Raw genomic sequence first — 13,149 nt, 5'->3', positions numbered from 1 at the left:
ATTGTGTTACTTAAGTTTCGTAGCAATCTGAGCTTAATAGATATATTTACATCACGCGAATATATATGTATGTTATAAAAATGAAGCTTTTATACCTTCGAGTTCCGTAAGACCAACTGAAAGTCTGTCCTCATTTTAAGTAATATATATATTATATATATAAATACTAAGAGCATAAATTAATGTAAGATTATGAAAAAAAAATTATGTAAGCTAGATTAGGTTTAAATCTTTTTAAATATTATATGTTTTGATCGATTGAAGAAATTTATCAGTAATTGTTATATGTCACATTTTACGTGTGGACAATCACTATATTATATTACAAATATAGAACGTCTGTCCGTGAGCCCGGTTACTGAATAAAATATAGAGACGATTCCTTTTGCTTACCGATAGTACAATTATAGGATTGAAATTAACATTTACTTATTAAAATCAATTACGTGTAATCTTCATAAATTTACCCAACTAACCGCTATCTTTTGAGCTGTATGTAGCAAGGTATAATACGACACAACTTAGATGTAGCATCGGCATTCAATAAAACCGATCACTGCCGATTATACAACCAACAGAAATAGCTATCTATCGCACCATTCGACGCTATTCGTCGCTATAGATTCTCGCGTCAGTTCAACCCGAGAAATCAAATCGACGTGTCAAATTGACAAATATATTAGATCATATGATATTATACGTTATTACGTTGCTGTAAATATCATATTCACATAAGAAATAAATATTGATAATTTGGGATAGCGTTCTTAATTCGGATGTGATCGGTTTTATGAATTTTGTCGATGCTACATCTAAGTTGTGTCGCACTATAAATAGTTCCTTAATTACGCCTCGTAGAATTCGAACGAATCGTTTCCTGTGTGTAGTAACTGGGCCTAAGTATCTGGTTCTATCGTGCTAATTACAATTGTGCCTTTATTTTGATACCGATTTAAACTAATTAGAATATAAAAATAATAAATTTACATACGTTTATAAATCTGTGTGACGTCTTAAACTCGTTTGACAAAATAACAAGATTGAATTATGTAAACGCACATTGACTTAATAATATGAAAAATTTAGTGTTTAAAAGATATATATGGGCTCATGTCATTAACAATATGTGAAAATTAATGTTAATTTTAATTGTAAAATATAATTGACCATTTGATGGTTATCGAATTTACTCAATAAATTTGGACTAAAAATCTTACGGAACTCTGTTTTGGAGTTTTTTAACCAAATTTGACACTATCCTTTGTACGACTTTGTTTAGAATTAATAAGTTTTATTAAACAATTGATATTAGAGTGATATTATGTGTAGAATATATTATTGTCAAATGTTTTACTCTGAATTTTTTTTCTATGATACATGGGTGACTTCTGACTTCTAGCGAGAGTACACCAAAGACCCCTGTAACGAGATACGATTTGTGTTTGCTTTTGTTTTGAATCTCATCTCAATAAAACAACATCTGTAAATCGGAACGCTTGCTATTTTGTTCTTTTAATCATTCAATTACCTATTATAACCTTTGGTCCAATATAAAATGAAATATTGGAATGTTATTTGGATAAAAAAGTATATACTTATTATTTAGGAAATATTATTATTTAGGGACCAATTATAATTTCTTGAATAAATGTGCCGTTAAATTAGAGCGTTTATTTATTTACGAAACTGCCTATCCGCTATTAATTCCTTCTTATATGTATTACATAACTTCTATGTATATATTAGCGCGCTCTTCTTTAAAGCACCTCCTTGAGAAATCGTCTTAAACTTAAGTTCTTGGAAACAAAATTGACCCAATCGTTTAATTCGTGATATATTTGTGGATAAATATATTCTTTTAAATACAGCACAAGAGTATGTCTGACTTTTGTTCGGACGGATTGAAACGAAAATAAGATAAATTCGCTGGAGACATAGCTGCAGGTGTGTTCTCAAATACAGGTAAAAATTCTACCAGTTGAGATTTTTTCGTAAGGAAAACTTAATAACCTACGTATCTTTGTAGCTCAAGCCTTGTAGGCAGACCACAAGACCAACGCACCACGGTAGCGGTTAAGCGGGCTTCAGGTTATGTGTAAAACTACCTGTTTGGATATCTAAATTAATATAAATATATTAACCCTCTGTTTTGGAGATTGAAAATTTTGATAAAACATCCTAAGTACGAAAATAATATCAAATGTTTCTAAACTGAGGCAGGCAAAAATATTATTGTGATGTTGGATAAAGGTGGGACAATGGAGTGAAAATGAGGATAATTAAAAATAATATTCAACACTCTGTAATAAGTAAGCACTTTACTTTAACTGACGACGGCCGACTGACTGACGACATTTAAACGGCTCGTGAGCTCTGATACAATTTTCAAATTCATTTTCATCATTATTTTATAGCATATCTTTTTATCATTAGTAAGTACACGAATTTTACAGGTTGGGGGACTTAATTTGAGCTACAGCAGCTAAACAATATTGATAGATACTGGTTAATATATCAGTTCGTCGAAAACTACGGAGATAACGTGTTGGGAAACAATGAATTCGTTCAATAATATAGACTATAATTTTTTTTTTTACATTTTTGATGCTAGGTAAATATATTTGTCAAATTCGACGCCGAGTAATATTTAGTGACTATCGTTATTCGTTATAATTTAGAAGTTAACTATATCGGATATATGCTTAATAATATTATCTATTTCACATAAATTTTTTATACCGGACATAACATTATAAAACCTTATTTAATAACATGAAAAAATATCCTTATTCAGTCCTTAGTCTAGTCAGTTAGTATTTACTCTATAAACGATTAGTACTCGACTAGTACGTAGGATCTATATCCTATGCCTTATGATGTCAGCTCTAACAGAGATAATAAAATTCAGACGTAGATACTATTTACTAATATTTTATATTCCTGCCTTTATTATTATAATATTATATTCCAGGTCATTGAGTCGTATTTTGTTACCTGCTTCAAATTGGGCTTTTATAATAAATCAATAGCGTAATTTCCTCACCAAACCAACTTACTTCGTATACAAAAATACTTACATACTGATTTATTTTTACACAAAAACTGTCTTCCACCTAAACCATATCCTTATCAGCTGTTGTTCATTGTTCTAAAACAATAGGCGCCAGGTGGTGCTTTCGAACATTTTTTATTCAACTTCTGAGCATTTAGTAGATGGAGCTAATTACGTTGCTACTTCTCTTAAACTATGCCGAGACGAGACTTTTTTGTGAAAAAACTAAAATGCCTCTCGAAGTGGGCCAGTGGCAAAATCATTTGAAACATATGGACTCAGCCGTCGTCGAAAATCGCCCGGTTACAATTAACGAAGGTCAAGTATATGTTTATGAAAACGACTTCCCTGGTTATATCATAAAATATATACACGTCGATAATGTGGCTATAAAATCGTGTGGAGCGAGTGCAGCCATCAAAAAGGGCGGTATAGGTACGTCTTCCGTCCTAATAGTGCTACATGCGGCGACTAACGAGGAGATACGCTCCGTGATTGACATATGGGGTACGAAATATTTTGAAAGAAACACCAAGTCCATTCCTGTAGATAAAAATATGGGCAATCTTAAATCTTTATACCTGTTCAAAGATCTAAGAACGGTAAACCACAACAATGGATTCTGAAGTCAATTAAGTTACAATAAAAGAAAGTTCTCAAAACAGAAAATAAAAGAAACCACTCAATTCGAAATAAACTCAGGAAGATTACATATAAATGTTCTTAAAGTAAAAAACTTTGAAAAAATACGTATATACCTATGTGTAAGTCAATTATTATTACAACCCTTTTTTTAAGTAGGTATTTATCTGGTATAGATCCATTTACTCGCGAAGGAGTGACCCTGCGCGCAAGTTATCGGTGTACATAGGTTGAGTTATGCTCGTGCTTACAAGAAGTGTTAGGATGCTTGAGATTATCCATGTTTGAATAAAAACACCAAAATACTAGTTAGATTTTTTTATAATATAAAGTTGTACGGTGCGCTTTCATGAGTGATCACAACTATTCGTAGGTATAGTAAAAGTGAAGATTTACTATAAGTAAGTATACAATTAGCGAGGCGCGTCGCAGCCTGGCCACAAAACTAAAATTTAATAATAACTCACCGTCACCAGTCAAGAAATTTTCCGTTCGTTTTTTGGCACCAAACTAACATAGCATATTCTGCATATACTTGAAGCAATTTGGTCCATAAATATAGAATTCATTAATAAGTTATTAACAGCACTACAACAACGGATGGGTATCCGATTCTAGCATTAAGCGTATTTACTTTTGATAAAGAAAATATGACCCTAACGTAATCGGATTATATTTTATATATATAGACGGGATCAATAGACGCCTTATTTTTTTAAGTTAACATATAGAAGATCATAAATATCAGCAAAATAAGAAATAAATAAAACATTCTTTACACTGTCAATGCGCCACTAACTATCAAACAGAGTCCCTGTGTTATACCTGTTATTATGCTGGCTTACTCTGCAATCTATACTAATATTATAGAAAGTAACTCACTCTATCCGTCTGTCACTCTTTTATTGCCAAACCACTCCGACCGAATCGAATTGGACAAAATTTTGTATGAAGCAGACTTGAGGTCCAAGGAAGGATACATTTTTGCCTAACACATGACAAAACAACCCCCTAAATCCGCGGGCGACAGCTAGTAATAATTTAAAGATTTGATGTAAGATGGTATAACTAATATATATAAGGTTCCATGCATTAGTAATAATAATTAATCAAAAAATTGGCAAAAAAGAGCATTATACTGAAAAAACTGTCAAAGGCTAATAAAACACTGATTAAGGTTCGTGCGATGGTTACTTTATTTTAAATTAAATTTAAAACTCACAGTTGGCTTAAATTCTTAATACTAGGAGTAACATGTTGTAGTCTTACCTCTATAATGATAGTTAATTAAAAATAATATGTACTTCTAAAGTAATAATAATAAAATCCAAAACTTTCTCTATTATATAATGTATAATATAAACAAATAACTGACTAGAAAATATAATTATATGAATGATTTTGTTTCAATCAACAGCACAATTTATTTGTAGTGACTATAAATTCAGTTTCAATAATACTCATTTTTATTTGTTTTCATATAGAATCAAAAATATAATTATTTTATTATATAAAACATAATAACTATATTTATTGACACACTTGCAAGATTTCTTCTTGACATCACAGAAATATTATATATTTAAAATATAGCTAAATATATTGTATTACAGACATTCTCAATAAAACCTACACGATTTTTCATGGTATTGAAATACTAAGCAAAAATACTGAAGTAAAGATAATTATTTGTTCTTTAATTACATAGTTTAATGTATACACAGTGTTGCCACTGCATTATCAATATCCAAAATTTCAAAGTATAAATATCTAAAAATACGAAATGGGTCTCTGACTGCTGACACTTCGCTATTCACTCATTATTGACACGAAAAATGTATATGTTATACATATAAAAATAAACATACAATATAACTCTTTAATATGTTTCAAGTTTTAGTATAAAACAAAAGCTAAAGAATAAAGGTTAAATTTCATTTTCCATATAAAATAATTAAAAGCATACTTGTGTATGCTTATATATTAAACATTTATGTAATTGCAATTTTGGTAATATAAGGACTTTAAAGCTCAAACTAATTCTAAAAATATATGAATGTTACCAGTTTGCAATCAAAAACATTCCTGAAGTATGTAGAAATTTTAGAAGCATAAGGCACTTTTAATAAAAAAAAAAAACTGAACAGAATAAACAAAATCCGAATTTATATTATCAAAGATACGATATTATATTTTTTACGTTTGATGGTCATTGGACTTTCTAGAAATTGTTGAACATATGAGCTATATTCTAGAAGTTTCTTGATCGATCGAAAGTATACGTTAACACCATATGATTTTAATTTTCAAGCGTTCAATTGATTTTAATATCTATTGAACGCTATAGAAAAATCCACGGTTATATAATTATAAAAAATTTTGCAATCTTTTTATTTTCCTATGTGCGTTCTTGATGGACGGTAAAGTAACAATCAAAATATTTTAATTTATAAAAAAAATTACTTCAAATTCTAATCTCACAATATGATTATTTCTGTTGTGATAATGTAACATTAGTTCTATTTTGTAAATAACATGAAAAGTTGATTTACAAATGTTATATACCTTACATCTACTACTGATCTATGGTTTTATTAATAAACACAATTCTTGACATTGATTATTGAGTTGTAAGTATACCCTAAGCATACACGTCAAATGTTTCTCACACATTTACCTCAGTGATATTTACTGACAATAATTACAGACATGATAAATTTGTACTATGGACAAATAAATATTCTTGTAGAATATGTTTTGTGTTGCCATGTGACCAAGAGTGATTATTTAGACTTAATTTTTAACATAAAAATAAAATTTAATAAATTCCTTTTTGATATGTGAAAACACTTTAACAATTCATTTGTCATAAGAATAATAAAAATCTTGAATAATAATAATAATTTTCATGTCAAATAATTTCAATAACAAAAATCCGTCAATTTAAATACCATAAGGTATCTAAGTGTATTTCCACCTTACTAATATAATAATTCATATACTCTTAATTATAACTAAAAATAACTTTGGTCAAGAGCTTCAAATTAAAATGTCTCAATCAATGTTGTGAAATTTGAGAATGGCGCGACCTTTTATTTCGGAATTGCAAAGTTTTCTCACCACTTCTTGGGCTTCATCCGCGGGGTAAACTGAATGTGGCGGAGGCTCGATCTGAGAAAGACAAAAAATAATTATATTTTAATTATTTTTCAGCAAATTATCAACAAATGTTTGCATAATTATCTATAGATACACATATTTTGTAATCTGTTTTTAAACATCATATCATTCAAACTAAATACTTAAAACAAATTTACCGAGTACAGTTATGTTTATTCAATGCTGTTCATACAAAAAATAATTACGTAACAATTTAAATATATTTTTCATTTATTTTAAATTAGAATGTTGGACTTTGTTTTTGTGTCTTGATAAAATTTCACATTTAATTACATGAAATTAAAAACTAATCAATGCTTTATCATGAATTGATATGATACAGATTCTTTACTAATTAGGCTACAGTAATAGAAGATAGAAAACACTAGAAAATAATAATCATGCCAACAAGCAATGAATTTAGAGCTCAGACATTTTATTTTTAACAAGTTTTTATTGAGATCACATGTAAGAATGTGGGTGACATCTTGGACTAAAATTTTAAATTAATTGTTTCATCAGTTGCTCGCAACCAATTGAAAAATTAATGATGCCGGTGACAACACTATATACTACAATCTCATATAATAATTTTTCACATCAATACATGACTCAAATAGAAGTTTGCTTTTATGTTATTTTATTAATAAATAACTTAGAAAAGCAAGCCTATATTAAACTAATTTTATATTAAGATTTCAGAGACTATAGTTATCCCACCTCCCCTTTAGCAACCAACTGCACCAATTCCTTTAGTTGCTCAATACTTCCATTGGGAACAATCACAATGTTAACATTCATATCTTCGGCCTTCTTTGCAAACTTGGGCAGTAGCTTTTCGCCAACCTCTTCTGTTACCAGCGCCATGCCGCCCTGAAGAAACAATAATGTAATGAAAACTAGCAGGCTATTTCAATAACAGAAGGACACATATAATAACTGTGACCTTGAATTGTCCAGAAATATTCCAATTCTGCTACAATCTATAATCGAAATATTCAAACTCAGAAAGAATTCTATCAAAATCGGTCCAGCAATACAATTTTATAATTTATATTATATAACTATAAGCCAACAAGAAATTATTACAATTTAGTCCTATTTTAGGGTATATAAATGGCAAATAGAAATGCAAAACAGACACATTAATTTAAACGATTTGAAAACACTTGTACAGGCTCGTGAATTACGTCTGTATCTATCGAGTCGAGATCTTCTTCAGACTTTTCGACTTTATTTTAGAGCATACATTTACAAGGGTTTTGAAAATATTGGAAAATTCGTATTCGCAGTGCTGTTTCATTTTAATATAAAAAACTGTGTTAAAAATCCGAAACAATAAAGAATTTGTCCCGAAATTCTCACCGGAGCAAGGCACTGCAACGAGCGATGCAAAGAGCGAGAGGTAGTTCCAAAGTTAAGGACGATGTCCACGAGCCCGCCACAGGCGTCCACCGTGCGCTCTATCAGCTGCTTCTCATAGAGGTCCTCAGTCCACTGAACTACCTTTAATCTTAAAAAATATTATTACTCAATTAACAAAATTCAATTGTTAATAAAATGAAGATTAAAATTACTTTTTTTCAATTCAAGCTGATACCTACTCTTCGTCTTCCTTTGCTAAGACTATCCCTTCGTCAGTCAATGTTGCAACTGATATACGAATACGGCTATGGTACGGCAATTTTTGAAAGTAGTGCGAAGCAATACGCAACGCCCAAAGAGCTAGACCGCCAGTTCCCACGATTAGCACTGTCGCTTTGTCCTTTTTGTTCGGTCCATCCAAAATCTTGTTCAAACATTCGCGGACCGTATATACTGTGTTCGTCGCAAGCAAAGCGCCTGTCGGCAACATTGCTGCAATGCTGAGTGGTAACTCGTCTGGTACCGGTACCAAGCATTTGAAATCTGGTACAACGATGTAATCGGCATATCCATGTGGCACCCCTTCGTATGGGTACAAAACAATTCTTGTGCCAACAGTTATACCATCAGTGCATTCTGCAGCTTTTCCAATGGCATCTACTATACCAGCGACTTCATACCCTGGGAAAAGGGCTCCGTCACGCAGGCCAATATGGGCTGGCGTAGACGTATGTATTCCAACTCCCTCCATATCTGCAGTCAAACTCCCAATTGATGAGACCGACGACGTGCTGCATACTGACGCTGATCGAGTCCTGTTCGCTCGGTAGCAAGCACCTGCATATACTACTCGAATCCTTGCGCCGTACATGGGCACATCTGGCACGGGCACATCAAAACTATACACACACTCTTTGAGAGCAGATCCAGGAGTCTCAATAGAGACCTGTCTGCAAAGTTTACTCATGTTTGTTTGTTTATTCTGAAACAAAATCATTATATAGAGGGCAAATAAAATAAAACTTCTACATTCAACCTAAAATGCAAAAACAAATAGTGCTTTAATAAAAAACTTATGTGGTACTGAATGATGTCTACCTAACAGGGAATATATTCAAATAATGTCAGATTTACGATTATTAATCATAGATGATTTCAAAAATCCTTTGTGTACATTCTCCCAAAAGTTTATTACATTATAATCTTCACTCAATTAATGGTCCGTAGTTCACACTTCCCACTAAATGAATGTAACTAATGAATATTACTCCTTTTATATTTGTTTCGGTCCATCTTTCTTTTCCAGCTTAAGTAAACCACTTTGTAAACTATAGTTTGTGCTAATTGTTTGTTTATGTCCATGTAGATGAAGACTTTATATACATAAGATAAAAAGTAATCACTTTATAACGATAGCAATAACAGAAATAGAACATCAGTAAATCTAATTTTTAGTGTAAAGATTCTTGAATTGTTATTTGTTGAACAAAAAGGCTTTTAAGTTGGGAGCAACAATCTATTAAATATGTGGCCTCTTTGTTCCCAACTTATGCTACTGAAAACATTTATTTCGATGAAATTGATGACAAATATGTTATCAATATCAACATTATTACAAATGTAAAATGATCATTTCTAATAATGATTTAATTATTGATAATGATTATGAACGATTAATCACAGTATCTACTGAACTCCATTTTGAATATGTATATGTAAAAACCAAAGTTAAAGAATGTAAATGGTTTTTGACTTTTATGTAAAGATTTTATGCGTAGATTTTTTCCCAATATCATATGCCTTGAACATCTTAGCACAATATGATTGATATTGAAACAACACAAAATATATAACCTTAAACTATTTCAAAAGCTAATAAAATTTATACTTGTCTTGTCATGCTACATTTATTTTTTTATGTACCATTATAAACTTTGCCTACTCTTTGAATCAATTCTTATTTTGGTACCTGTAGGTAAGTTTTTGCAGTGTGAGATAGACATCTTAGAATGAAATGGTCTAAAACCATACTGATTTTTTGTGGGATAATGGCACAAAAAGTAAACACTTAAATTAATGAGCAACAAAATAATCATAGTAAATTGTATATTTAATAGTTACTATTAATTTAATAGTCAAAATAAATAGATGATTAATTATTACCTTATTATGTTATTTAATCAAACAAATAATAAAAACAATATTTGTTGATTTTCACTTTAAATTTTTAATTTTGTTATTATTTTATTGTTATTATTAGATTATTTTGCCTCATACTTTATGGCATAATATTAAATAAAAAATAATTGTGTACAAAAAACTAGTTATGTAAAAAATACAATATAAGGTAAATCATTATTTTTAAATTAAATTATTGAGAACATGTATTTAAAATTAGAATTTGTGTAAACTAATATAAATAATATAGACTTATACCTTTTCAATATTATAACAAATCTTACTTCACCCAACACAAAATAGTAAATCTGATACTCAATAGGTATGAATTTTATATCATATATTGATAATATTTAAATTGAAGTGATACATTGATGATGTGTATTTAAAGATACTTCTAAAAATAGTACTTGTATATACAACTTGGCTGTTAACTAGCTCTTACAGTGTGTTTTGAACAACACACTCAAAGTAAACAAGGACAATGAACGAGTAATGACGATCAATAACTGGAACACACATTCAAACGAGAAACAAAAGATATTATATAAACTGTTATGACCTTTCTAAAACGTGAAGGTCATTCGAAATTGGTAAAAAAAAACATTGAGGGGACCAACTCTTTGGAAATTATAGCAAACGGTTAAAAATCTAAAAATATCGCAGACATAACATTCTAAAGTTCAATCATAATATTTTATCTTATACATTGCTATTGTCTAAAGAGTTGGTCTATCAGCAACATCAATAAAATGTTAAGCGAATTGATAGTCGAATTTGCAAAACACTTACATATTCTGAGGATGTAAAATTTCCAATAAAAGGAAAATCCTACCGATCGTCGTAAATGATTATAACGTTTTATTTTTATACGAGGAATAATAATATTACCATTTGACAGATGAAAATGGCATAGAGTCAAAGAGCAAATATGTCAGAATATAAAAAAATGACAGAATAAAAATACAAAGACAAATTACTCTATGGATACCTTTTCATAGTGGCTTACGTTATAGGAAATTAAATAATTTTTCATATTTATTCTGGTATGTGGGACTAGTCACATAAGAAACTTTGATGTTATTTTGTAGAAGAACATATTCTCAATTAGTAGTAGATTATTTATGTGTATTTCGTTTATTTGTTTTAAAAAAAAGATAATTAACAGGTTACTGGCGTTTGCCGCGTTAAGGTTTAAATGTTTTATGTACACTTTTATATTTACTTTATATTGCGGCAGCTCTATTTTGAGTACCAGAGCATCACTTACAAGCGATGAAAATCGCTCTCACTGATAGTAAGCAAAATAAAATCCGATGATAAAATAAATTATTTATTTCCCTGATAGCCTTGAAGCTAAGGCAATAAAATTAAGGGTTCAGAAAAACTAGATGCTTTTTACCATGGACTGCGAGTAGGGATTCATCCAATCCAGCCCTGATTCCAGTAGACGACCACTGGAACATCGACCTTTGCTATACGAATGCTGCTTAATCATACTTATTAATATACGTTAAACGATATGGAATCTCTGAACACTTATCAAGAACTCTAGAGTTATTCTTATATGACGATAAAGATAGTCCTAAAACGGGTAATTCAAAAATCTGAATTTACGCGTGAAATTCTCTATGCTACCATAAAGTAACTAAGATAATAACGTGATTTTTTTATAAACGTCTTCCGTGTGGCAAAAAAAAATTTACTTGGGAAGTAATAAGTGCAACATAGGTATACCAATAAGTCTTGTTTGAAGACCAGCCATAGATCTCATCACAATCATATTTAAATTTAAACTAAATGCAAAAGAACAACACGTAGCAAGTAAGCTATTAACCACACTAAAACCAATCTTAAAAATGGAATTGCGCTTAAAGTTACGGGGGTCGTAATTTATTCAAAACTTCTCTCAATCATGTATTTTACGTGTTTAGCCGATTATTGTAGGTATAAGTTCGACATTACCTGCCGTTAAACTTATAAAACCAAGTTTCAAGCATAACATATTCATCACAATCTCTTCTCTTGGTTTTATAATAAAATCCATAATTATATACTTTAATGAACAAAAATTAAATGGTTGTGTTTAAGAGATGAATATTGCTCAAAACAAAGATTTTTTTTAAGCAAAGCAGGCAACGAATACTATAATTTTGATCTCTATCCTAAGAGGAAAAATATTGTAATAAGTTTATTAAAAAATTACTAACGAAAGTTTAAAATATAATTTGAAACGATAAAAATTAAAATAAATAATAAGATATTAAAAAGAGAGATATTTTTGTAATGTCTAACTTCTTTAAATTTTTGGTTTAATACTTAATTGATTCCTGACTATTTTATTTATTATAAGCTCATTAACATTTGTTACAAAAATAATCTTAATAAATGTGGTGATTTGGTTTTTGTTGCACAAATTTTAAAGATGATCGCTTACAATTTATAGATTATAGTAATCAATAAATTATATTACTTTAAACCTAAATAAAAATTATATAAGGTGATTATACTATTCTTATTACAGTAGTAACTAATGATGGGGTAATTTGTAATATTCCTGCGATTATAATAATGTAATATATAGTTAAGTAATATAAGCTCATTAATTTTGGGTTAATATTTATATTATTAATATTTTAATTAGTTGAATACAGTCTTATGATGAGACGTGGTAACATACATATATATAGCTTTTTAGGAAGAGGAACTCAACACCTTATCTTTACCTGCAGGAAAACATAGTAGAGTAGTAA

The 13,149-nt window shown here is 29.8% G+C and overlaps 2 protein-coding genes across 2 annotated transcripts; one reads left to right on the top strand and one right to left on the bottom strand.

The window, feature by feature from the left end:
- The first annotated feature begins 3,176 nt into the window (after positions 1-3,176).
- Positions 3,177-3,678, top strand: LOC124543432. Its single transcript, XM_047121656.1, has one exon. The coding sequence runs from the start codon at positions 3,214-3,216 to the stop codon at positions 3,676-3,678; it is 465 nt and encodes a 154-aa protein (XP_046977612.1). The 5' UTR covers positions 3,177-3,213.
- A 1,188-nt stretch (positions 3,679-4,866) lies between these two features.
- On the bottom strand, positions 4,867-11,316 carry LOC124543038 (zinc-type alcohol dehydrogenase-like protein C1773.06c). The gene is made up of 5 exons (XM_047121050.1): positions 11,189-11,316; positions 8,458-9,200; positions 8,219-8,366; positions 7,574-7,726; positions 4,867-6,865 (listed from the first exon to the last, which is right to left on the bottom strand). The coding sequence occupies exons 2-5, from the start codon at positions 9,183-9,185 to the stop codon at positions 6,749-6,751; spliced, it is 1,146 nt and encodes a 381-aa protein (XP_046977006.1). The 5' UTR covers positions 9,186-9,200; positions 11,189-11,316; the 3' UTR covers positions 4,867-6,748.
- Positions 11,317-13,149: the final 1,833 nt, after the last annotated feature.

Source organism: Vanessa cardui, chromosome Z, assembly GCF_905220365.1.
Source record: "Vanessa cardui chromosome Z, ilVanCard2.1, whole genome shotgun sequence".
In the NCBI taxonomy this organism is placed as follows: domain Eukaryota; kingdom Metazoa; phylum Arthropoda; class Insecta; order Lepidoptera; family Nymphalidae; genus Vanessa; species Vanessa cardui.
Note: the sequence above shows the minus strand (reverse complement) of the source record. Positions and strands in the feature narration are given on the sequence as shown.